Source organism: Pimephales promelas, chromosome 15 (assembly GCF_988280905.1).
Source record: "Pimephales promelas chromosome 15, fPimPro1.hap1.1, whole genome shotgun sequence".
NCBI classification, from domain to species: domain Eukaryota; kingdom Metazoa; phylum Chordata; class Actinopteri; order Cypriniformes; family Leuciscidae; genus Pimephales; species Pimephales promelas.
In genome coordinates this window covers 6,658,443-6,686,282 of record NC_142783.1, presented here as the reverse complement: position 1 = coordinate 6,686,282, position 27,840 = coordinate 6,658,443, and the positions used below count along the sequence as shown (strand labels likewise).

The following is a 27,840-nucleotide window of genomic DNA, read 5'->3' as shown; positions in this document are numbered from 1 at the left end:
AACCTACCCAACTCCACCCCTCAGATCTGGATTCGACTCAGCCCCCTGGATCTCGTGTACTGCAATAAGGTGCTACTGCATTTAGCAGTTTAGGGCAGGATAATATGATTTTGGTGAAAATATAAATCAAATCAGTTAAGCTTTGCTATATAGTATATCGTTTTATGTATGTGGGTAGAAGTTGGGTAATCATACAATGGCTAAAAATGTTACCCTTCTCCTGATTGGCACCTTTTCACGAGATCCTTTCGAAAGCTGTTTGTCTGCCTAAGATTCGCCCGGGAAGACATTAAGAAAATCCTACGTACACAGCTGATTTCTATTTAGAGTTAATCACTTAAATAAGGACTCGAGGATTACTATTATTTTTCAGTAATAATTTTAATGTGTTTGGTTAATTCCAAAAAGAGTAACATGCACGATTGAAAAGGTTGTGCACAGTTGTACAACTGGAACAGAATTACCATTAGGTGAGTGTATCACTGCCATGACTAAATTATGTAATTGGTTTAAGATTTTGGTTATATCGCCCACCGCTAAGTAGTTTCATTGAGAAGTCAATTGAAAGTCAATCTAAAGGCAACAGTGGCAGGGGAAAATATACCGCTCCATGTGAGAAGACATTCAAATCATTACTAACTGAAAATGGCATTGCCACAAGGAAATTAAATCATAAGGCTTTACATTTTCAGAATTGTAATTTATGGGGGAATTAATCCTTTAAATAACACTGGGGCCTTTTTTATCTGAGGATTTTTGACAATTTGAAACCAAAATGTGTAACCAGCTGATATCAACTACAAAAGCACCATTAGATGTCTACTACATCATTAAAAGTCTGCACCAGAACACTAAATCATTTCAGTTTACCTCAGACCTTGCATGCGTTCAGTCACGGCGGGCTAAAGAGAACTGTCCACTCGGAGGACAAGCAATGTGAGGGAGCAGGGCCTAAAATTTACATTTGCCAAGTGCCAAATGTAAAACCGGTGTTGGTGAGTATATGAAACGGTGTCAGTCGTCAGTTGGCCGGTAACTTTTTCATGAATCCTATTCCTAACAATGCAATGTTGTGAGAACTGTCAATGCTGTCTGGTTACTGATATTCTTCTACTAAATACCAGAAAACGGCTGAATGGATTAGAAAATGGTAAAACTCAACTGTTTAACTCTGGGGGAGTTGTAAAATGAGCCTATTTCCAAAAAAAAACAAAAAAAAATCCCTTTAATAATGTTTTAAATTGATGTAAGTTAGGCTAGTAGTTTTTGCTGTGGTATCAACATTGGAATAGAGAACTGTGCATTTTCACTGTTAACTAAGGGCCAATCCCAATTCTACCCCTTACCCCTTCACTTTCCCCTTCCCCTCCGTTTTGCGCGTCCACGTGAAGGGGTAGGGCTGTCCCAATTCTCTTTTGGTTGGAGGGGGAGGGCTAGGGTGAAGGGCCAGATAGCCCTTCAAACGAAGATTTTTCGGGAGCACACTTCAAACGAAGGGGTATGAGAAGCGTCACTGCTAACCCAGGCTGGCTGCCCAAGCGACAAAGGAGACCCATAAATTTAAGTATTTGTGGCTTTAATAAGTATTATAACGACAAATAATGATTTGCTTTATGTTACATTCAATATTGTGTTCATATTTACGGTCAGTTTCTTCACAGAAACGTTTGTAAAAAAAAAAAAAAAAATCGCTAAAATTACTGTAGTTTGCTAACGATAGTCCCGCAACATATTTTCGTCGTCTCCGTTGTTTCCTGCGAACTTCACAAGATGCAAGAAAATAGCTGTAACCCACGCGACTGAAATAACTGCAGCTGTCGACGGGATCTTGGAAGTTGTGATAAACATCGGCGCATCTCCTGTGACGTAGGCGCTAGCGACGACTTATAATGACGTTTAACGGAGGCGTAGTGGTGTCCCATTTCTTAGGGGAATATTTTCACCCCTACGCATTGCCACTCTGTTTCAAGGGTCAAGGGGAAGGCGAAGGGGTAGGGCTAGGGGAAAGTGAAGGGGTAAGGGGTAGAATTGGGATTGGCCCTTATAGGCTTTTTCTACTCCTGTTTATTAGAGACAATACCAGTATAACATTTCGACTGGTTCAAAGGGTAACATTATGAATAAAACATACTTGACAAAACACATATTCTACCAAACTGAGTGTTTTATTCCCAGATTAAATGCTATTTTGAATGCATTTTCATATATAGAGTGTTTTCTTCTGAGAGCTTGACTAGTCAGTAACAAAACTTTAATTTTAAAGTTTAAATATTAGCAGTGATTCAGATTTACAGGATTTGGTTCACCTGTATAACAGCATACCTTCATGTCCTCTTTGCCAACTACAATATCCTCAGATCCAGGAACAGACTGCAAAGATGGGATCTGTTGATACAGATTAGGGAAGCACACCAGCGAACCAAGAACCGTCTGAGCCTCGATCCGTGGAGCCTGACGAGAACAAGAATGAGAAGATGCCAGCATGAAGCGGTGTGCTTCTAAAGGTAGTGTAAGTGTGGATGTGTTCATTTAAAGGTACCTCAAAAGAGTCTGTGTTCAGGACGCGAGCAGCTGCGGTGATGAAGTCTCCCACCAGCATGGTGAAGCCCGGCAGGCCAAGGAAGAAGAATCGTGGAGAACACCACCTAATCATCGTGTTCAACACATCCTGAGCAAACCAGAGCGAGAGAGAGCAAGGGCAAAAAAGACAAGAGAACGTTTTAGGATATTACGTGTGCCACTTTAATTTAGAGGACTTCAGTAAAGAAGCGGTTCTTGAGTAGGAACAGAGAACCTAACAAAATGTGGTGACACTATCTCCATAGTCCACTTTAGACTTTGACACTACATGCCAACTATCTCTCTTATTAATAATATCTCATCATCTCAGTATTAGTCAACTTTTAGGTTAGGGTTAGTGTTAGTAAAATAAGTTGACATGACAGTATTCAAGGTCTGTTAGGGAGCATCAAAATAAAGTGTTAGCAGAGATTAAACAAACAGTCTACTAATACTCGAATGACTGTTAGCACCCATTAATCATATGGGTGAATTCAGGATGATTTGGACAGTTTTTCCAGCAAGGTGTCCCAATCACTCTGAAATCAGACTGATCTCATGAAGTAGCGTGTGTATGACACGCCAATTCGTATTTCCATTTTTGGCGTGCTATCAAGACGCATAATCGCCTTTCAGCGTGTTTATGAACGCCGTTGCCTTAACGTTATATAAATATATGACTTACCTCAACCCCCTCCCTAAACCTAACCGTCACTGGGGTTAATGGCATTTATGACTGTTCCCTTACCATCCTAGGTAAAAAAAAAGATACGACTTACCTCAACCCCATCCCTAAACTTAACCGTCACTGGGGTTAATGGCATTTATGACTGGAGATTTGACTGCGTGTTCAGACTCGCGGAATGACGCGGACGTTAATGGCGTAGACATACACGCATACACGCGGATACACGCAGATAGTTCAAAATGCGTAGAGATAACACGCCACCTGACTCGAAAGTGGCGTGTATGTTTACGCAAAAGTCATGATGTCATGTTGCTGAAATTCACCCCAACGTGTTGATCTGCAAATTAGCAAATGTTTTATGTCATATACATGTCTAAAAGCTTATTATTAAAACATTAAACTAAATAGCAATTTAAGTTACTGATTATTCAAGGTTGCAAACAAATGAAAATAATGAAATCTGTCCACATTCAAGCGTTTCAATGCAATGGGCTTAAACAACTTGTTTAGTTCACAAATCAATACAGTGTGTTTTATAATAAATTCTTCAAATGCCCCATTAATAAAATGAATCACACCATCAGTCACCGCAGACTCAAGTTTCAAGGATCTCATGGCACATCTGCATCAGAAAGAAATGACAAATTTAGTGACTTGCTAACTTACTCGCTCTGACTCAATCACGGTTTATTTTGGGAAAATAATTTGCAATTTGAGAATGAATCATTCAGTGTGAAGAATCTGCTTGCTAACAAACTGGACGTTGCCATCACGCCTCAGAGATGGGTGTCCATTCCTTCAATTCAAAACAAGCAACACATTATATGTTGTTGTTGTTTTTTTTATGAAATGCAATGAAGATATTAAAAAAAAAATAGTAAATTAGTAAAGTATCAAAGTAAAATTACAGAGAAGAGGTTCTGAAAATAACTCAAACCTAAGGTTACTTGCGTGCAACGTTTCGAGGATCTATCTGTGAGACATTACCTAACTACACGTTTCTGTTTCTCTCACACCAGTTCCTTTAACCCTTATGCTGCATTAGGGACATTTTTGGTCTTTTGCAGTTTAATTTCTTTGACCATTTTGGCTGTTTTAATGCAAATGGTATGAAATTTGGCAAAATTGTGACTTTTTGGATACATGTAAAAAATGTGATCCCATTTTGCAAAATATGTATAACACACACTGTGTAGATCAAATAGTAACACTCAGCACCATAAAGACCAAAAATGGCCCATTGAAACCCATTAAAACGTTGTTTAAATCTGAGGCTGTCAGTAATACATGAAACATGATTTTTGCACAAACATCCTTTCATTTTGAAGCAAAAGCATTATATTTGCATTATATAGTGTATTCCACCAGATGACGTCACTACATATTTATTCCCTATGGGTGGAAATGCACCTTATTTTAGGCAATAGGCAATGTTTAATAGGTGGCCATTTTTGGTCATTTTTGGCAAAGTGGGACTGTGATAATCCAAATCTAAAGTTTTCTCTTTGCATTTAGTTTATTGAAAATAATTGAATTTTTGTGTTTTTTCCTCTTATACAAATCGATGGTTTCGCAAACAAAACTGGTAATTAAAGGGTTAAAATCCTGAAATTGAATACATTTTTGGTAGTTATGATGAGGACTGATGCTGGTTAAAAGATTTAACTTGGTAAAAGTGGAAAATAATAATAATATATAATATTTTAGGCAATGTTTAATATGTGGCCATTTTTTGGTCCTTAATGCACTCAACGGTGTTAAAAATCTAATGCAGCACAAGGGTTAAACCAACTGTGCCATGCACACACACAAAACAAACAAAAACACAAACAAACAAACGCATAAACAAGCACGGCTGCTCCGTAACCGCTACATTCATCTTCCTTAATTGAATCCTTTGTAAACACTGTCAGACGAAGAAGAACAGCAATATAGGCGGCGGCGCTGCTGCATAAAAAGAGTCCTGCTGAGAGGGAAATGTGAAATTGGTGGAAGCGGTGCATCTGCAGGGACATTTTACCCTCATTCTGCAATAACTGACCTTTGCAATGCTTAGCAACCAGTAGTAATTAACCGCCACCAAACTGCTGCGTGATTACCCAAAATGAGCATTTTGGAGGAAGCGGCAATTCTGCAAAGCGGGACTATTATGCAGAGGTAAATACAGAAAGCGCAATCTGAATCTGCAGTGTGTGTGTGTGTGTTTGGCAGCTCAACATGGCCCAATGGTTTAAATTGTCAGAGCAGTGCAAGGAAATGTACATGTACAGTACACACAAGTGAAAGCGCCTGAAGGCTCTAGATGTGCTACAACTTCGACAAATACTTCAATCTCTGACCTTTCTATGACTCCAAACGGTGGAGGTAAAAATCAATGTGTGTGTACTGAATCCAGCTCGCAGTCCAACACCTGTCCGAAGTGCTCTTATGTGTTGACTTTGCTGTCCCTATAGCGGCTCACAACGAAAGGTTTAATCATTAACTACCGGTTCGGTGTGATTAGGGTTCTTATATACTGATACGTTTCACAGCAAATTAATATGCAATAATGGTTAAATAAATGCTTGTGATAAATCATTTTGAAGAATATCCGTCATGATTCACTCAATGGTTTATTATATGCTTGTAATTATATTTGTGACTTACCACTGATGTAATTCAAGTCACTGTGGAATCAAACTTGTTTTTTTTAATGAAATGTTGCTTATTATGCATGATGGGAACCCCAGTATCAGAAAAGTTGAGTAATTTTTACTTAATTTTATTGAGTTGATATTACACTTTCATTTATACTCGCTTGAAATAAGTACTGATATGGAATTTACTTAGTTTTTTAAATTCTTGCCTGAACTAACTTTTTCAAGTAAATTACATTGGGTTTTTTCACTAGTATTTACTTAACCAAAAAATCATTTTTTACAGTGTACACTGTAAAAAAATTGGAGTAGGATTTACTTTGCTAAACGAAAAAAACTTGCTAAACGATCTCACTCAGAAAATGCTATTACATTTACAAAGATTTGCCAAGTAAAAACCTAAACATATTTATCAGTAGCTTTAATTAAAAATCTTTAAGTTAAATTTACTTGGAATGTGGAATTAAGTAAACTTGACAAAAAATAAGTAATTTTAACTCGGCTTGTAAAAGGTTGATTAATACTGATTTCCTTTGCCTTTGTATTACATTTCACTAAAACAATAATCTTGAATTGTATTAGTCATTTATAGTTTGTTCTTTACTTAGATCATCTAAGTAATTTATATATACATCATGTCAGACTTTAAGCCTTATGTGAATGCAAACACCTCAATACTTGGTAGACAATACACAATGGTGGTAACATTTGATGGATCGTTTTTGTGTTTGAATGTGTCGTTTTAAGCAAAACATTTACTCGAAATGTCACAAAATGGCAATTTACTAATACTGAAAACAAAAATCAATGATAAAACAGTATAAATACAGCTGGAAACCAGTGAAAAATGAACCTCATTAATTATTCAAGGTCCAGTGCATGATGGGAACCCCAGTATCAGAAAAGTTGAGTAATTTTTACTTAATTTTATTGAGTTGATATTACACTTTCATTTATACTCGCTTGAAATAAGTACTGATATGGAATTTACTTAGTTTTTTAAATTCTTGCCTGAACTAACTTTTTCAAGTAAATTACATTGGGTTTTTTCACTAGTATTTACTTAACCAAAAATCATTTTTTACAGTGTACACTGTAAAAAAATTGGAGTAGGATTTACTTTGCTAAACGAAAAAACCTTGCTAAACGATCTCACTCAGAAAATGCTAGTAAATTTACAAAGATTTGCCAAGTAAAAACCTAAACATATTTATCAGTAGCTTTAATTAAAAATCTTTAAGTTAAATTTACTTGGAATGTGGAATTAAGTAAACTTGACAAAAAATAAGTAATTTTAACTCGGCTTGTAAAAGGTTGATTAATACTGATTTCCTTTGCCTTTGTATTACACTTCACTAAAACAATAATCTTGAATTGTATTAGTCATTTATAGTTTGTTCTTTACTTAGATCATCTAAGTAATTTATATATACATCATGTCAGACTTTAAGCCTTATGTGAATGCAAACACCTCAATACTTGGTAGACAATACACAATGGTGGTAACATTTGATGGATCGTTTTTGTGTTTGAATGTGTCGTTTTAAGCAAAACATTTACTCGAAATGTCACAAAATGGCAATTTACTAATACTGAAAACAAAAATCAATGATAAAACAGTATAAATACAGCTGGAAACCAGTGAAAAATGAACCTCATTAATTATTCAAGGTCCAGTGCATGATGGGAACCCCAGTATCAGAAAAGTTGAGTAATTTTTGCTTAATTTTATTGAGTTGATATTACACTTTCATTTATACTCGCTTGAAATAAGTACTGATATGGAATTTACTTAGTTTTTTAAATTCTTGCCTGAACTAACTTTTTCAAGTAAATTACATTGGGTTTTTTCACTAGTATTTACTTAACCAAAAAATCATTTTTTACAGTGTATATATATATATATCCTTTATTTAACCAGATACAAACTCATTGAGATTAAAAATCTCTTTTACAAGAGAGACCTGGCCAAAAAAAAAAGAAAAAGTGCTGCTGTAATCTTCAATAAAAATGAAGTCCCACCTTTCTCTGATGACATGTACACCGGCTCGAGGGCTGGGAAAATAACTGTCCAATAGCCAGATCAATTTCAGTCCTTAATAATAATAATTTGTTACATTTATTTAGCGCTTTTTCTAGGACCTCAAAGCGCTTCACATATGGAAGGGGGGAATCTCCTCAACCACCACCAAAGTGCAGCATCACCTGAATGATGTAACGGCAGCCATAATGTGCCAGAACACACAGCTTACTGGTGGAAAGGAGACAGTGATGAGGCCAGTCAGTATATGGGGATGATTAGGAGGCCATGATGGACAGAGGCCAAGGGGCAAATTTGTCCAGGATGCCGGGATTACACCCCTACTCTTTTTCGAAGGACATCCTGGGATTTTCAATGACGACAGAGAGTCAGGACCTCGGTTTAACGTCTCATCCGAAGGACGGGTCACTCATGTGAAACAGCTGTCTATGTTAGTAACAGCCACTTTAGACCTTTTTTTTTAAATCTTTGTACGATAAGCAGTTTCTCTCAGATATATGTCACATCAGAGAAGAAAAGTTGGTCGCAATTTCCATTTACAGGCAACTTTAAAGATACAATACCTAAGATTTAGATGCCACTAGAGGGCGCTACATTCAAAGCAACAACAACGGCTTTGCTTGATGACGACGTGGAGGAACGCGGAATGATGGGAACTGTTGTTTTCAACTCCACCGTGGATAAATCAGTCAGACGGGAATCGAAAATTAGTTGCCATGGATGAGGTAAAGTTCGATTTCTATAAATGTTTCGTTTAATGACATGCTTGTTTTTCCTTAAACTGAAAACCGCAAGAGAAGTCAGGTTTAAAAGTAAATTAGTTATCACAGATGTTACGAGTCACTGGACGAAGCTATGGTGGAGAGGGTTTGAAGGGGCAGGTCTCTTGCAAGGAGTTGACGTGGCTGGTCCTCCTTTTTGGTAACTTTATAAAAACAAAAAATCATGTACATTTGACACATCTTTTCATGTCGTGTATGTATTCAGCCACAGCTACAGTTTCACAAAATTAACGTTAAGGGGGTTGCACACCGGACGAGAAGCTCAGCGCCGCGTCGCACCACATATTTAAAATTCGAACACATTGTCTATAAGTGTACACATACCGGCAGCGCCCAGCAACGCCTCAGGACCGTGTTCAAAATCCTGCTGCGCCACAGAGCGCCATTTACATAGTTTTGTATCAAATTTTAATTATTTTTGTCTCAAATCGTTGCTAATGGACCCTGACTTTGCCCTATATGCTTCAATATGCATTTAGTTTTGCATTCATTTACAGAAATCAGCTGCTTGAATGACAATTGCTGATGTTATTATTAGATTTTTCAGGTGAGATTCTCAATTCATTCAGTCCGCATTTGTCCAGGACTACACGTAGTACGAGCGGAAACTGAGGTAAGCGGATATGACGCGATTGACTCGCGACTCCCAGCTCACCCCTGCTCACACGCCCCGTTTCTTTGCTTAAAATCTCAATTTTCTCGCGATTTAAACATTGTTTGAAACATTTGGAATATAGTAAGTTATCATCTTAACTAAATATATAACACTGGCCTTGTGATTTTGGGATATTTTAATGCAAAAATCTTAGGTATTCCACCTTTAACAATTCCAAATCTGAACTTTATTTTTGAGCAGATGTAACGTTAGGTTTCATACGTGAATGCTTCTGCCCAATGTTTGAATAAACTGGATGTCGTGCATCATTGTGCATTACGATTTTTCACTGGTTGTTGTTATAGGACACATCACTGTATCCTTTATTCTACAGCTAAATGGCCCTCTTTATGCAAGAAGGTACACTCACTGGCTATGTTTCATTTATAAGGTACTTCTTGGACTAGCTCCTACCTATTTGAGTGTCCTTTTAACAAGAAATCACGGCCATTGTGGATTACGTTCAAATGATCTATTACACTTGTTGGTCCCCGGTGTCAAAACAGAATTAGGCAAAAAAGCCTTTATGTTTGCAGCACCTTCTGCCTGGAACCTTCTTCAGAAATCATTAAAAATGACTACTTTTACTTCTTATAGACAGCTTGTTTCAATGCTGAAGAATAGGGAGCAGGTGGACATTGGTCAGTGTAACTGTTCGTAAAATTGTATTAATTGCTTTTTTTCAGCACAGGGTCTTTGTGATATATATGTATGTGTATTTTATGTTTTTACTTGTTTTTATATATGTTGAAATTTGTCTTTTATGGGGTTTTTTTTATGCTGCATCTTGGCCAGGTCTCTCTTGTAAAAGAGATTTTTAATCTCAATGAGTTTTCATCTGGTTAAATAAAGGATATATACTGTATATATATATATATATATATATATATATATATATATATATATATATATATATACACACACACACACACACACACAAAGCACAAGACTATCTGTATGAAGTTTCAAACTTATAGAAACTAAATTTAAATGTGCTGTTGCTCGAAGATTAGTATGTGGAACACACAGTCACAGAAAACACATGCATTTTGCTGCTGCTAACTCAAACTAACTCAAGTTATTTCATTGGTTTCAACCAGTTTGAGACTTGATTTTTTTTTTTTTTTTTGCGTTAAAGTAGCATTGTAAAGCAGGAGAACATGTTTTGTACAGGACTGGACTGCACATGTGACATTTGTGTTTAGATTTAAATCTGTCACACTGTTTTGTAAAGAATATTTGCGACTGTTTTGGAGGGGGTTAACAAAAGTTCTTAAATGTGTCGTTTATGGTCTCACACCCAACTTGCGAAGAATGTATATCACTGACACATTTGTCAAGTTGCATTTGTGATGATTTGAGCCCTGTGTTTTCACATTGTGAACTTGCCAAAGTTCACATAGTACATTTGTTCACACTCCCACACCTCTATAGAAACTCTATAGTTCAAGCTATTGTACATTATTATTGCTTTATTATATTATATGTTAACAGCTATTCAACTTTTAATGCTCCTAAAAAGAATTGAGTAGCATAGAACTATGGTTGAATTGCAGCTCATATCTAATGCAATTTAAGTCGTTTTTTCCGGTGGCTGTGAAACTGTATAGCTGTGAACTTGAAGAGTTGTTTCAGAGGTGTATAAGATGTTAGCGTTAAGCTGAACTTTAACAGCTCCATCGAGTGAGAGGTAAAACAGACGCAGAAAGAGATGCACTTCTAAGCTGTCATTCCCATCATCTCTGAGCTTCACATCTGCCCCGTGTGGAACTGGAGTGAGACAGAATATTATCTACATTATCTACAGAATAGTGGCCAATTGCACTTTAACAATCTCCATTGCTTTTTCATCGCATCACCACATTCACGGAGCTCTTATTTTCTTGTCTAGACCAAATAAAACAAACACAAATGCCAGCACACACACACCACTGGACATCTGAGCATATTTCACTACACTGCATGATCCAAACCATCAACAACAAATATAATAAAATTAAGCCTATAGTATGAAAAAAAAAAAGGTTGAGTGTATATTAGTCACAATCAGATCAGACTTACTCTCTTTTGATGATTCAATAATGATGATATGCGAATGTTTAGGATTCAGGCATTTTATTTTCTACAGACTTTGGAGCTTTAGAGAGCCTTTACTGCATCATAAACAAGAGTGTTACACCATCTAGTGGTCAAATGCATTACTTAGGGTTAAATACTTATGTTCTACTGGAAGATTTGATGGCATGCTGCCAAAAAACAAACAAACTGGTCCCTCACATTTTAAAAAGCAGAATGGAAAACCATGATTTTTTTAAATGAAAGTCTAACAGGCTTTGCTTGTTATTGACATTTTTATTAGTGGAAGTACTTTTCTAATTGGATGTAGTATTGGTTATAATTATGATTTATGTTATTCCTGTGGAGTTGGAGGAACTCAGCTTCTCTGTCATGTCCCTTCTCATATCTTAAACACAACATTTTTACTCACTGAAATAATTAACAACCCATCATTATGTGAAGTTATAATCCATAATTCACAAATACATGCATGCATAATCAATCGTACCAGATCGTCGCTGGTGAAGCCTTTGTGCATGACGTGGTAGAGGTGCACCAGGAAGTCACTGTTGGGCAGGACGTCTTGATGTTTGGTCATCATCTCACAGATCAGCTTATACGCCTGCAGCTTCCCAGCTTTGAACTCTGACGGCAGCATGGTAGCCTGAACACACACATTACAGGTCGTTCGCTATTCAATATGCCATTCCTATTCAAAACAATTTGCAAGTACATACGGCGAAACATACTCCTCCTCTATCTTAACACAGACACATACCCAATAAAACCGTTTTCAATATTTTTTCTATATTAACATTTGTGTAATGTCCAAAGCTGCGTATTTGTTTGTGTAGACTATATGAAGCTCAAACGTGATGCGAAACACGAGAATGAACCTTCAGTTTAACACAACTGATGTGTGAGTTGACAAATGTTTATATGTGAAATGAATCTGTCCTTCATATAAAAAAGATCGAGTCTCTTCAGAAAATTTAGACTAAACCGCTCAATTCACATGACTTAGTTATGAACTTTTTGAAGCGTCACAGTGGTAGTTGCGTAGCTGTCAATGGAGAGACAGAAAGCTCTCAGATTTCATCAAAAAGATCTTCATTTGTGTTCTGAAGATGAACGGGTTTGGAACGACATGAGGGCGAGTAATTAAATGAACTAAGCCTTTAATGATTTTTGTGGAAGCCATTTTGTGGATTTTTTGCAGCATTCATTTGAAATAGAAATCTTCAATCTCTCTCTCTCTCTTTCAAAAAAGAAAAAGACTGACTGACCTTAAACTAAATCCAATCAGTGGTAGACACGTTATTATCAGGCGTGAACATTATCACTTGTGAAAAAGGACAAAACTGTTGTAGTCTAAATTTGAGAGAATGTTCCCGATGGGCCGTTTTGAACGTGTGTTACCTTGAAGAGCCAGGAAGCCAGCATGCGCAGAGGAGGGAAGAACAAGGGTCTGGCCATGGCTGTGTCTGTATCCACTCTGATCCCTAGATTATCTCTGATCTGAAACGAGAATTCGACATCAGGATCTTGTAAGGTAACGATATAGAAGGCCCTGCGGGGACTGAAGGGAACCCACCTTGGCCAGCTTGTGCCAGAGCTCATAGAGGTAACTGAAGACCTTGGCGTGGATACGGGCACAGCGGATGCTGTTCACATCACCGAGAATCCCCAGGATCCTTCTCCAGAGAACGAAGGCTGAGTCTGCGTGCCAACCGGTCAAGCTGCCACCGGCGATGATGCTGACATCATCGGCCAGAAACTCGCTGCTGTCTGCGAGGAAGAGCAGGCGCACACACAGAGGCCATTACAAGAAGTGGCATTTACACTTATAAAAGCCTTTTAGTATCGTTTTAAAAAGGTCCCCTTCAGGTGAAATCTGCACTGATTTGTATACAGTTAACTTAAGAATATCTTCTATATTGTAAGTAATATTTGATGAACGCTTTATATTTGATGAATATTTGATGAACACTTACTGGACTGAAGCAACTTCAATTTACTTGATTATCTATACATCTTTTTTTTTTTTTAAAATATGTTAAAATGAATATTATTAGGTTAGGGGTGGTGATGGCGCAGTGGATAAGACACATGCCTTTGGTGTGAGAGACTCGGGTTCAAATCCACTGTGAGACACCAATGTGTCCCTGAGCCAGACACTTAAGGCCAATTTATACTTCTGTGTAGGGTGCGCGCAGTAGGTACGGCGTAGCATACGCACAGTACGTCCCATACCGCGTAGCCTGACGTGCACCTCCTCAAAAATGTAAAGGGCAGTTTATACTTCTGTGTCGAGGGTACGCAATAGTGTACGCCGTTGGCGACGCCGTCGTGAGCATTTATACTTCTGCGTTCAGGTCTTGGTTGCTCTGCAGTACTGCTCCGAAACGCTAGTTGGCGGCGGAGGGTTTTAACCCTCAGGTGCTCTTCGGTCATTTCTGACCAAAAAAATTTATGTTTTGAAATTTTAAAAATGACAGCTTCATCGGAATGTTACGAAACTTGGCGACTTTTATTCCATTGGGTATGTGAACACACAAAAAAAAATTGAGGTCATGATCCGAGCATGCTAAGTGGTCGTAAAAAAAATAGTCACACTTGTGCTCTTCGGTCAAAAATGACCGGCCATAGGAAATGAATGGGAAATTGACAAAAACACAAAAACTTTGAGAATGTTTGTGTGTACAATCTACAAATCGGCCACGATGCAGAAAAAAAGTGCTCAGCATTGAAGGGGTGACACTGTAAAACATCAAGAGTGCAAAACAGACATACCCACCCCTACGCACACACATACACACACACTTTTATACACAAAAACACCAATAAATTGTGATTAAAGAAATCTGTTTTGAATATTTAAAAATCACAGCTTCTTCAGAAAATTACGAAACTTGGTGACTTTTATGGCATTATGTATGTGAACACACAAAAAAATTGAGGTCATGATCTGAGCATGCTAAGTGGTCTTAAAAAAATAGTCACACTTGTGGTCTTTGGTCAAAAATGACCCCATAGGAAATTAATGGGAAATTGTAAAAAAAAAAAAAAAAAAAAAAAAAGTGAATATTTGTTTGTCATTTTTTTTTATAAGAAATAGTTTTTGAGATTGTTTCAACTATATATCCAAATCCACCAACAACAACAACAACCAAAAAATGCTACGCCGTACCTACTGCGCGCACCCTACACAGAAGTATAAATTGGCCTTAACTATACGTCGCGATGACACTTTCTAACAGATGCAATGAGAACAACTTCCTTATTTGTTCCAGTGATGTTCGGCATCAAGCCATTCGCTTTGCCCTTATATGTTTTATATAGCATAAATCTGAGGGTTTAAATATCAGGACCACTGAGAAGCACAAAACTTCATTGTTATTAAAAGTATTTAATTCTTACCTAGACATATTTCTGGCAGATATAGAGTGAAAACTGATATTTATATGCATTTAATGCAAGTAGTCTGTTCTACAGTTATAAGATCTCATTGATTTACATTACAAGCATCAGAATTTCATCTTTAATCACGCCAAGTAATATAATGTAGCGATTCAGTAGCTAATTTGAGCTAATTTGTTAATAAATCCCATGGGGCAGTGCTGATAAGTTTCTGTGCTCCTAAATGTTTCTCTGTGTGCAAGTGACATATACGTGTTTGTGTGTGTGTGCTTAAATGCAAACAGCGCATTAATTTAGAATGTGATTAAACGGTTTTAATACATTCCTTCCAGCCAATCAGAATCAAGTATTCAGACAGACCATGGTATGATAGCCATTAAAGAAAAAAGAAAAAAACACATATGCAAACTGTTCTTTTAGATTAAAAAACAAATATTTTGTCTAAAGGTTCAATAAACTATTCCATCTATAAAAAAAAAAAAAAAAAAAAATATCTGACTAATCCATTAGTAATGCTTTACAGGGTTAACTAGAGGCCTGTCCACTAACTCGAAAAGACTTAAATGCATCTATGCAAAAGTTTAATAAGAATAATAAGACTTGAAACTGTTGAAACTGCCCTCATCCTCTTATTTTTCCCCGTATAGTGAATGTCATTCAGCCCACAACGGGAGAAAGGAGTGAACGAAAATGAATGAGTGAACAATAACATTGATGTAAATACTGAGGAGGGCTGTGAAGTTAACGCATAAACACTTTCATCACACGCACGCACACACACACAACATTATACATTATGCAAAATAAATATGGTCAAAAGTATCTCAATGATACTTGCTTGAAGCATATTTGAGCTTCTGTTAACTGCATCTGATGTACAGTATGTGTGGATTAATGTTTATATGAAAATAAAAGCCTAAATTCAATCTACACATATAACTTTTGGCCCTCTAATGGTTCCAAAACATAACTTTCAATAGACGATACCATCAGCTCGGCCGCCCTGTGAGAATGAATGTGGGCCGAGGCACCAGTGAACACAGATACAGGATTGGACAAATACTGTAAACGATGCTTTCGTTGTGGTTTGCTGATCCATGGTCAAATGTTCGTGTTCATTGTGACAGCAACCTTACAGCTTTGCACTATTAACACACCATAACACACACAGTAGCCAGAGCTGTGTCTGACCACTCTAAAATATAAATCATTATTATATAGGTTTATCACAGTGTATTTGGATGAAGTAAATACATGGTTTGCAAGAATTTTTTTGCACTCTTCCTTTTAATACGCTGATTTCAGGCTGCCGTCATTGTGAAATGGGAAGAAAAGTGGAAGTGTCGCTTTAAATCATAGGAGAGTCGTGAATGCGACGGCGTATTGTTGTGTTTAATGTAGAATTTTGTTATTCTAAAAATGTACATACATTTCTTTCATAGTTTAGACTATATACAGTGACATTTATAAATGTATTAATACATTTTTTAAATATATATTCAGAACATAAAAAAAATAACAAACTATATACATATCCTATATTGGATATGAACATCCAATCGTGTAAATCGCGGCAACAGCTTCAGGTTGGTAGTCCAAGACATTGTTGTCTATCTGTACTTCTTGGGGTTCTTCACACCGGAGCCTCGCTTTCGATTTCATAATGGCGGCTGCGTGAAATCAGCATATTGGTTCATCATGTGTTTTGGATTAAATCTTTATATTTATTTGGATTACTTTTACAATGCCACAATGAACTTTTTGATTAAAGTTATGTTTTGATTAAAGTTAAAGTTTTGTTAAAGTAAGTTGTGGTGGAATGAAACCTCTCAGGTTTCATTAAAACTAACTTTTCAATATTGATGTTCTGAAAATGAACGAGAGTCTTATAGTTTGCGCGACTTTTTTAATTAAAATTTTAACTATCCCTTTAATATAAGTGTACGTCAACAGATGTCTCTACTTCTTTATTTTAACATGAGGAAAGACCTCCGTTTAATTCTGTTAGAAGTATTAGTTTTTCTACTACATCTTCAGGACACTAAAAAGTTAATTGCTATACGGAGGAAAACAAGAAAAAGAAAAAGGACAAGGGAAACAAGAAAATCAGACGTAAAAATACTGCGGTAGATTGAGTGGATCGGGCTAAACCTCCCCGGTGTAATATGCAGTAGATCACACTGAACATCTGAGTTGCCTTAGACATTGTGGATTATTAATTTATGTTGTATTTATGGTGTATTTTCTACCTTGCACGAGAGAAATGCTGATAAACGAACTGACCAGTGTTGTAGTCGAGACCACCTCACTCGTGTCCGAGTCGACACCGAGACCAGAGAGAGTCGAGTCCGAGTCAAGACCGAGTCCATAGAGAGTCGAGTCCGAGACTAGAGACGGTCGAGTCCGAGTCGAGACCGAGACCAGTGAGGGTTAATTACCTAATTTACTTGTATTTACTCAGAGAAATCCTTTTTTTTTTTTTTTACTGAATTTACTTAGAGTTTAAAAAATATGATCAGTTTAGGGTAAAAAGGCCACATAGTAGGTGGTGTTAAAAGTAATTTTATTACAATTTGTCATGCGCAGTTGCACACTAGAAAATCACCAATCACTGGGCGTGTCAATCAATTTAAAGAAATATTTTATTAATATACATTAGTAATCATGAAAAATATTTTTAACTGAACTCGAGTGGACTCGGGAATAATTCCGAGTCCTAAAAAAAAAAATGTTCGAGTACGAGTCAATTCCGAGTCCAAATGCACACGAGTCCATGACAAGACCAAGACCATTAAAATATGGTCTCGAGACCGAGTCCGAGACGAGTCCGAGTCTCGAGTACTACAACACTGGAACTGACTGTCTTCAGATTTGTTTCAGACCCTAGTGAGTTGCCTACCTAGAGAGCATTTTAAGAAGTAGGCACCTCAAAAGCAAAGACTGATCCAAAAGGTAAGCAGCAAAATAATGCTGCATTCGAAGATTCCTGGTTTTAGACAAATTGTCAGGCAGAAATGCATGTATCTTTTAAGGATAAGGCAATGGAAATGGGAAATGCCATTTATAAAAATACACTGTAGAAAAACGATTTCTTGAAATTATAATAAATAAAATAAAAACTCTTTCTATGGTACAATGTTACATTCAATGTGTAACTTAATTTTTTGGTGTGAAATTTACAAAAAGAAAATGAGTGAAAATTGGTTCAATGTAAATCCTACACCTCATGCAGATTCTCAAAATATTTCATTCCAATTACAAATGGACCATTTCACCCAATAACTGCGTGTGGTTTTTGCATTTCCTGCACTTTCGTGGTTGTGCTAACACCATTGTTCGTTGGCACGAATATCATCTCAAATCAGCTAATTATGAGTTTCCACTTTGGCGAAGATGTTGTCTTAGGAAAAAGTCACCTATGCGAGGGTTTGGCAAAATATTGTCTTTGAGGGATGGAGGTAGAGTGAAGTACAGAGGATGAAGGAGGTTGAGAGGATGAGTGCAATACCCAGATGGTGAGGCATATTCATGGCATCCTCCAGGAGCTGAGGGCCCTCACAGCAGCCATGAGGCAGGAGGAGAGCCGGAGACACTGGGGGACAGTGAGGAAGGGCTGCACAATCAGACCCTACACACACAACACAACGATGGATGGCAGGGTGGTGGTGGTTGTTGGTGGAATCACATTACACACAAACAGGGAAATCAAAACACTTAAAGACACAGACAGCTGATAATGAAAATATTTTCTAATAACCACTAGCAGACGCTAGGATGATTAAAAGCAGAGGTTCTCCACAATATTCAAAGGCACTTCTCTGTAAATTCAACTTCAAGATTTAGTTTTAAGAGCTGGATATTTTACAGTCGATTTACTGGATAAGAATCAACAATAAGGATTTTTACTATTTACAATTTTGACCCAATAAACTAGAAAAACGTATATCCATTATAAAAATATGCATTGAGGTTTAGGAATTCACTAATTTAACTGACTTTTCCAGGACTAAAATTTATTTAATTAAGGTTCCTCATATATACAGGTTTTCCTAGATCAAAACTGTTGTCGAGGGGGTGAATTAAAATAAGATTTTTGTTGTTTTAGCTAATTTTAATACGTTTTTTTTTTTTTTTACATAATTTTAACCCTTGTAGTCTTAGACCAAAACACTTATTTTAGATCTGAACTAAAAGTTCAGTTATTTTAGACTAAAATATTTTCCATGTTTCACTTCATCGGAATGGTACAACATTTTTAAGCACTTACTATATGAACACAAAATAATTTGTTGACATAATAAGAAATGATCTTACAAGTCACACTTGTGATCAAAAATGACACCATAATAAATGAATGAAATATGAAAAGAGCAATTGCACATTGTCAATTTTGAGCTCAGAGGTCTGAAGTGAAGTACAGTCGTCTTTAGGCCCTTTGAAAGTCTGCTGAGGCCCCCTAGTGGAGCCCCGGGCCCCAGGTTGAGGACCACTGATTTAAGGAATGTTCTGGGTTAAATACTGTAAATACATATCTCTATTCACACAGTCTGTGGTATGCTGTTCACTACCGCAGAAACCATACCAAACAGTTCCTCCGTTTTTATTAAATAAAGTTAATTAATTTACAATAACGCACTTACAATGGAAGTCTATGAAGAGTAAAGTAAATTTGCAACTTTATTCGGCTTCGATATTATTCAGCAAACATAATTAGGTTGCACTTTATTTTAGGGGGACATAGTAACACATTACTGCAGGTACTTACTGTAGTAATAACAGTAAATTATGCATAATTACAACTAACTAACCCTGAACCAATCCCTAACTCTACAGTAAGAACATGTGGTTAATTAATATCACTCAGTACTTATTTGAGTAAGTACAATTTAACTAAGACATTGTATACTTTAAAATAAAGTGTTACCCATAATTAGAATTTGAGCTAAAAACTGTGTAAAAACTTTTCTAGGTATTTTCTTTAATTTTTCTAGGTTTTGAGTTATTCATTACATACAAACATACATGCATGCATGCATGCATGTATGTATGTATGTATGTATATATATATATATATATATATACACACACACACACGTGTACACAGATAATGATCCTATTAAATGAGAAAAATATATTGGGCAAGGCATACAATTGGCCGATAGAAGTACGTTAGAGAGATGTTTCTTCAGTTCTTCTGGATTTGACTCCCCAGACTCACTGGTTTATTACAATTATTAGCAAAGGAATAGTTGGCAATGTAATGTTTCCTAATGAAACACTACAGCAAAATACATAAATAACTGGGTTAAAGGCATTTTTTATACTAACATGCTTAAGACATTTGCACAAAAAACAGAAACATTTTTATTACTGAGCCTATATGATTCAATTGGCTTTATGCACAGCTGCACTACTTCCTGAACTTCAGCCAGTTTCCTGTTTGCCATTATTGGACAAACGGATTAATTCAGGTGTGCCTGTCCAATAATGGCAGACAGGAAACAAGGAGCTGGCTGAAGTTCACTACTGACATGATTTGGGGATCAAGAAACATTCATTCTTATTGCAGTATTATCAATTTTCAAAAGAATTTTGCTGCTTAATATTTTTGCGCAAACTCATTTTTGATGAATACATCGAGAACAGCATTTATTTGAAACATACATCTTTTGTTTAAATCTAAACGTGTTCTTGCTTCTATTCTGGTGCTGTACAATCACCTCATAGACTTCCAGTGTATGTGCTGAGCGTTGAAATTATTGTCAATGACCCTCAATGACAGAACAACACAGACACTGGTGTATTTATCTCGGACTATTCTTTCCATCATATGCCGTGCTGCTATCACCTGCTCACATGACAGATACCGACACCACAGTAACGGGTCACAACAACACACACATTAAGAACAACACAAGCACAGAGGCTGACAGATAGCAGGTCATTCCAGTGGAAGTGTTCAGTACCTGCCAGTGCTTCAGTGTGGCTGAGCAGGAGACTCCTCTGGCTCACTGTATCCGCCGTGACACTCATGTCATGAGTAGAGGGAGAGTCCGGCTCCTCCTCGACCGCATGCCACGCCAGCAGACCCACCTCCGCGTCGTTCAGATAGCCGTTAGACGCCTCGCTGCTCACACTCTCACCTGACAACAGAGAGGTTACACTGACATACGATGCATTCACAATTTTTTATAATAGAAAGTTGCACCTTTTGATATTTTTTTACAATACTAATGCTTGACCCTGATATTTTTTTTTTAATCGTATCAGAGCTGCACGTTTCCAGATAAATAAGAATCACAAAGTGTTTGATAATTTACTTTTAATTTTACGGGTTCAGACAAAATGTTATTTGCTGCAGTCGATTTAAAAATATTTAATTGAATTAATTATTTAAAAAACTGACTGATTCAGTGACTCATAAAGACACTGAATCCACCTTGTTTATTAAAGGATGAATCTGCATTTTTGAATGAAACTCAAATAAATTTTTAAAAGTCACTTATCGCCATCTACTGGTGTAACCATCTAATTGATACAATCTTTATCTGAAGCATCAAGTCACTTTCAAAAGGGGATTTGATCGCTACCATAGACATTAGTAGCTGTGCACAAAATTGGAACATCGCATAAAACATTAGCGAATAACGCTAGGTTTCCATCCCACGTGTTCAAGAGAACAAAATCATCACTTCCTGGGAAATCGGTGCAAAATTGTGGTAATAAACTTGCTGCAATTACCCATTAAACGCTATCATGTTCTCTTGCGTTGCTTGGGGATGCAGCCATGTGAGACGCTTCTGGGAGGGAATTAAACCTGATCATTTTGAGGACAGACTTTGGCTCAGGTGTTTCAGAATGATCAAACCAACATTTGAGATATTGTGCAATGAAAATGTTTTGTTACGAATTGAGGGACTTATTCGGTAAATGTGTTTCCATTGTTCTTCGTGCACGTCTTCTTATTGGATAAAAATGTATCCACCTCAATTTCTGAGCACAAATTAATAATAAAATTGAAAGAAAAAAAAAACCTACCCATTTTGGTTTCAGTTTGGCTTTAAATTAGTTCGTTTTGGCCAGATGTTTATATATAGCTACCTTTTTTCCCCATCCTTGTTCTGTTCTGAATACCGTTAAATTAAAAGGATTTATTGAGAAGTGAGGGTCACTAAATTAGCCTATGTTTATAGCATTTTTAATGTTTGTAAATATTTTGCTTTTTTAACCAGTATTTTACATTAAAGTAATAACAAAATGTGACATACGCTAATTTTTATATGCATCTTTTCTCTCGAAAGCTACATTTCATATGTGTAGATTACATTTGAACCATGCAGCAAAATATCTTAAAAAAAACTTTTTATTAATCGGACACAATTCATACTGTCGATTAATCGGTTAATTATGAGCATCCCTAGTGTTTGTGTTTTGAGGTATACAGGTACAAGCAAGCAAGCAGGAAAGAAAGAAAGGATCTTTGAAGAAGAGCAATAGAAAGATGCCAGGAGTGATGGTGGGGCAACGCTCACTTTTCTCCCGCAGTTTATTTTTCAGGAATGTTGGAGCTCCCTCTCCTGGATAATCCAGATCTGCTGGACTGCTGCTCCGCCGGATCAGAATCTGACAATATCCACAAAACCTCTATGAAACTTGCACGTGAAGAATCATTCAATGAATCAATGCCAAAGGAATGTTACTGACCATGGGAGCGTCGCTCTCTCTTTTCCCAGTAGAGCTGCTCTCTGACACACACGTTCTGCTCGTCTCTGCAGACTCATCTCTCTTCTGACCTGCATTTCATTTAGACGTCCCACATATTAGACATCACACCATCTTCGATTTTCAAGCAAATTTCTTCAAGCAGTCTAAAAGAGACTAATTCTTAGTTCATGTTGGTCAATCCAACGTTTTAATTTTTTTAATGGCATCTTTTACTAAGTACTAATTATTATTAGTCCTGCACGGGTCCTGTTTGGTAAATCCGCACCCGCCCCACAGCCGCACAACACCCGACCTATTATCCGACAGCAACACTAATTTAATTCCGTACCCGACCGGACAGACATTAAAGGGACACTCCACCCATTTGCATTAAGCTTTCCATTGTTAGAAACCCAGTTATACTATTGAATGGTCACACTCTCATTTTCCCCTGAGATGAGAGAAATCGGTTATTTACCTTTTTCACTTCCTCCCACAATGACGCAAAATTTGTCATTTTACATCATTGAAGGAGGAAGTGTAAGAGAGGGGGATTTCTGGAAAGACTACAAGCACTAGATCTCACCCTTTCAAACCCGCCCATACGGGGTTGGGCCTAATGCGCTAACAGACCTATTACAGATCAGTGCCAGTGCCAGGGCTCCAGACTAACTTTTTTTACTAGGAGCGCTGTTGCCCCTGACTGAAAATTTTAGGAGCGCAAGCAGAAAATTTAGGGGCACACCTTAAATCAGCTTGCAATGCAATTATTCAAATTTCCCCCAAAATAACTGTAATACTGACAAATTCTTTAATAATAAATAGACTTAACAGTATGATATGCTGTTTTATTTTAAGTTCACAGGACAAAAAAATAAATAAATTCTGGTAGCACTGGGGCTGACAAATCACTAAGCTTAATTTAGGGTGTAGATGAAATTAACTTATTTATAATGTCTTAATATTAATTAATAAAAGTAGTGAAAATATGTATGTGGAGTGAAAATAGCCAATAAACATCCTACTGTTTACAATGGTATTATTATTATTTTTTAAGTGTTTAAATAAGAGTTTTCCAACATCTTAAATTTTTTAGTTTTAGGACAATCTTTAAAGGATGAACAAAAAATGTGTTGGTAATCACATAAAAAATACAAAAAAAAAAAATAAAACATTTATATATGATATTATTGAAGTGCTGGGAAAAGATGTGTAGTAGGCTACTTGTAAGCATTTGACTATGGTTAGAGTTAACTTACTACATGGTTTTGTTAGGCTGATTTGTGGACTGAAAGCCTTCTATAAGTGTTTCTCCTGGTTTCCACGTCAGCACTGTTTGATCCGATATGGTTTATAACAGAACTCTGCGCCGAATCATGTTTCTCACTGGATCTCGTGGTGATATTAATTCTGAGGCGAATTCAATGGATTTCTTCACTGGATCTCCTAGTAACAGTGTTGCGTGAGCGAGATCGGCCTGCGACTGGCAAGTTCGGGGCTTTATTTTACTGTCAATGGTTCGGATCGCTGCTGCTGCTCCATGGTCCTAATCATATATGAGTGGCGTATTTTCGTTCCACTTTCATTTTGTTTGCATTCGCTGCTAGGTGACGACTAACGAGTCGATAGATCGCTGATTGCTCAGACGCACATCAGGTTGTGATATTTGTCTCCGTCTCCTTCCCATAGACGTTTACGCACGCTATTCTTGTCACGGATTCATTGACCCGCCCCTTCCACGCTTTACCATGCGTTTATGTGGCAAATTTACTGGTCGCACATGTGCGACTGGATCTAAAAATTCAGTCGCACACTCTCAAATTTTGGTCGCAGTCTGGAGCCCTGAGTGCGTTTGATTTTACTGGCAGAAACTTTTTGAAAATAAGGACGAAGGTAGGCCTTCTGAATACACAGACGGATGATGGAGGATGGGATTACATCTTGTTACTACATGTCAGCCATCTTTTTTGGAAGCTAAGCTAGCCGGCTCTTGTTCTGTGGAGAAAGCTGAGAGGTAGGCATTACCATCCTCTTTTTCCCAGAGATGTTCGGCCGTCGATGTCCAGGATTCAGCTTTTGCTTTCTGCAGTCGCCATTCATTGTTTACATGCACACCTTTTGTTTCAATCTAACTGAATTCATTGCGATTGGTGAATCTGAATGTAGTGTTTACGTGAACGCTAAACAAGTGATCGGTTGATGTGCGTTTTCACATTGCTGAGAAAATTCCCGCTCCTCCGTGAGAGATACGAGATCGGTGCGTCTCACAGGTGTCGCTCATTGGTAATCACACCACCGGCCTCGTGCCGTTCTCCCGCGGCAGTCACTCGTCCCGCTCGCCACAGTAAACATAATGAATGGCGACTGTAGAACGTAATAGCCGAATCCCGGACATTGTGGCCGATCTTGAAACACATTTTCGGGCAGACTCGTCAAGGAGACTCACTAGTAGCCTAGACTTGTTGTTTAACTACTGCCAGGGGTTAAAAGGAAAAAAGTCCCTGAGCCTGAACTTTATTATAGCAACTCAGGGCTCTACAGTGCGACCATTTTGCTCGCATATGCCCCTAAAAATCGATATGTGTGAACGCCAACGGGAAAAATGATTTACAAACACAATGTGTGAGTAACTACAACCTACCATAATTGAAAACGAGACAATAAGGAACCGTTCGGTATTTATGGAAAGGTCCACCGGAGGAAAATAGGGGAGGGTCATGTCTTTTTATTCTTTGATGAGGGGTATATATACTGTGTATAATTATTTTGTATATATATATAAATACACATACATGCTTGTATAAATTCAAGAAATATTTTCATTATATTAGGGCTGTTTAAAAATTAATTGCGATTAATCGCATCCAAAATAAAAGTCTGTGTTTACAAAATATATTTGTGTGCGCTGTAAATAATTATTTTGTATATATAAATACCTATGCATGCATGTATATATTTAAGAATTATTTGCGTTTAAATTCTGTATATATATATTTAAATACATAATCTATATTATATAAATATTAATATTTTATATATGAATAACACATTTTCTTAAATATATACATGCATGTGTGTGTATTTATATATAGAAAATAATTATATACAGCACACACAAATATATTATGTAAACACAGACTTTTATTTTGGATGCGATTAATCGCAATTAATTTTTGCACAGCCCTACATTATATATATATATATATATATATATATATATATATATATAAATATTTTATGTATAATTATATATTTATTATTTATTATTTCTTAAATATATACAAGCATGTGTGTGTATATATATATATATATATATATATATATATATATATATATATATATACATAAAATACACAGTGCACCCACATATATTATGTAATCACAAACTTTTAATTTGGATGCAATTAATCGTGATTAATCGTTTGACAGCCCTAATATTTATACTTCATATATATTTGATAGTGCATTTGTATATATGTATTATAATAGTAGTATATCATAAAGATCTGCAAAGCCATTGCAAAGGTGTTTTCTTTCTGTACTTTCTACTTTCTTTTTTTACCTTCAGCTGCCTGTCAGTATATAAATGTGTGTAGTGTGAGTGATTGTGCTGGTACCTGGGAAGGTGTCGTTGATCTGCTGTGTGATGTCAGAGGTGCTGCTACTGCGGGGCAGAGGACTGTCTCCATCCCCCATCTCACACTCCGACAGCTGACACTCCTCCACGTCTAGCGGACAGAACAGACACACCGTCAGCAACACTGCACCTCATACAATCACCACACTTATCAGTGCTCACAAGAAGAAAACTATACACATCGTCCATTCTATTTGTTTTCATACTAATAGGGAAAAATGTAATAATTGAAGTTTGCTACAGGCAGTTCTGAGGGCACTAATGGAAAACTTTCTTTTCTTCATATTTGCACATTGATGGAAACAAAGTAAAAGAGTTGCATCATATTATTTGCAGATTTTCGTATCCTCTGCAAGGTTTTCAAACTCACTGGCTGTCTACGCAGTTTGTATGCTTCTGCAAACACACTAAACTTACTAGATGCTCCACATGCTTATAGACACATTGACTGAATCGGTGAAAAAAAGCATGAATGAAGTGAACGAGTGTTTCCATCAGTGCTCTCAGCGTGGTCTGCAATGAAAACAATGAATTATCTGCCCTTTTCCTGACAAAGCTAAATCTCAAATGAAAGCAAACGACAGCAAGATGGAAACCGGGAAAAGAAAGCTCTGTGAGAGAGGAAAAAGGAAGTTACCTGAGAGTCTGTGAGAGCAGTGAGAGTTGTGAGAGATACCAGGTAAGAAAGAGCTGACAGTGTGGAGGAGCATGGGCACACTCTTAGTGGCCGGCAAAGCCTCACAAAGATGCACACAGTTGCTGATAGACTGACTTCGCTTAGCTGCCCGCAGAAGCAGGGAAAGAGCGCGCAGGGGAGAGAAAGAGACAGACAGAGAGACAGGGAAACAAATCAATTGCATTCTACAGTATAGCTGTGGTAAAAGCCAGACAATTTATTCAAGTTGAAGTGTGTCATTTTTATGTTCCAACAAATGGACAATTGAACAAGCAAACTCACACCAATAGACCTTATGCATGAAACACGCGTCCTTTAGTAACGTCCGGTAGCTCTGTATATTTCTATGCGAGGGCGTTGTGAAGCGGTGGAAGTTTAGGACGATTCTAAGAGCCCAGAAGAGCAGACCACCTTTATCTTTTCTTATTTCTTTTCACTTTTTTATACATACATTAAATGTGCTAGGGCCCCTCGCGCACTAAATGTGTATTTTGTCCGTTTTGACCATAGATTTAATATTTAAAAAAACAAATACTGTATTTACTGTTTCAGTCACACCCCTCGCCCTCAGAATGGTTCATTCCACCTGCGATCGCTAGTGTAGCATCTCTTGCCTATTGCACTTGCTATGAGGCAGTGCAGACAGTGACACACGCAGGCATGTCACATCAAAAGTCAGTACATCAAAACAGAAAGAAAAGAAGGAAAGGGAAGACCACAGTGTGTCACACAGTTTTTCAAAAAGATGGGGAGCTTGCCCTATTCCTGTATTCCAAAACTTTATTAGTTACTTATTTTTGTTGCTACATGGCCTGCTTTTATCTAGCTAGCGAATTATGATTTACATCCAACAATAATAACATCTCCGCTGTGTCCGGGGTTATCGTGTCTCTTAGACACAGACTCAGCGACTGCTCCACACTCACGTTCCCTCGTCCCCGTCTCAGCTGAACAAGGCGAGTCTGAGCGAGAAAAGCCTCAAAA

At 37.2% G+C, this 27,840-nt stretch overlaps 1 protein-coding gene across 5 annotated transcripts in view; it reads right to left on the bottom strand.

Annotated features, from left to right (window-relative positions):
• The window catches only part of ralgapa2 (Ral GTPase activating protein catalytic subunit alpha 2), a 244,784-nt gene that overhangs the window by 108,972 nt on the left and 107,972 nt on the right, over positions 1-27,840 (bottom strand). For 3 of the 5 annotated variants that reach the window (XM_039651126.2, XM_039651127.2, XM_039651130.2), the window contains exons 17-27: positions 26,818-26,961; positions 26,161-26,271; positions 22,544-22,632; positions 22,372-22,462; positions 20,806-20,982; positions 18,348-18,467; positions 13,014-13,207; positions 12,839-12,937; positions 11,928-12,083; positions 2,540-2,668; positions 2,323-2,451 (exon numbers count right to left, since the gene is read on the bottom strand). In XM_039651126.2, the coding sequence (XP_039507060.2) occupies positions 2,323-2,451; positions 2,540-2,668; positions 11,928-12,083; positions 12,839-12,937; positions 13,014-13,207; positions 18,348-18,467; positions 20,806-20,982; positions 22,372-22,462; positions 22,544-22,632; positions 26,161-26,271; positions 26,818-26,961 (1,439 nt within the window). The remainder of the gene's footprint in view (positions 1-2,322; positions 2,452-2,539; positions 2,669-11,927; positions 12,084-12,838; positions 12,938-13,013; positions 13,208-18,347; positions 18,468-20,805; positions 20,983-22,371; positions 22,463-22,543; positions 22,633-26,160; positions 26,272-26,817; positions 26,962-27,840) is intronic. The other 2 variants (XM_039651128.2, XM_039651129.2) reach the window with 2 other exon arrangements.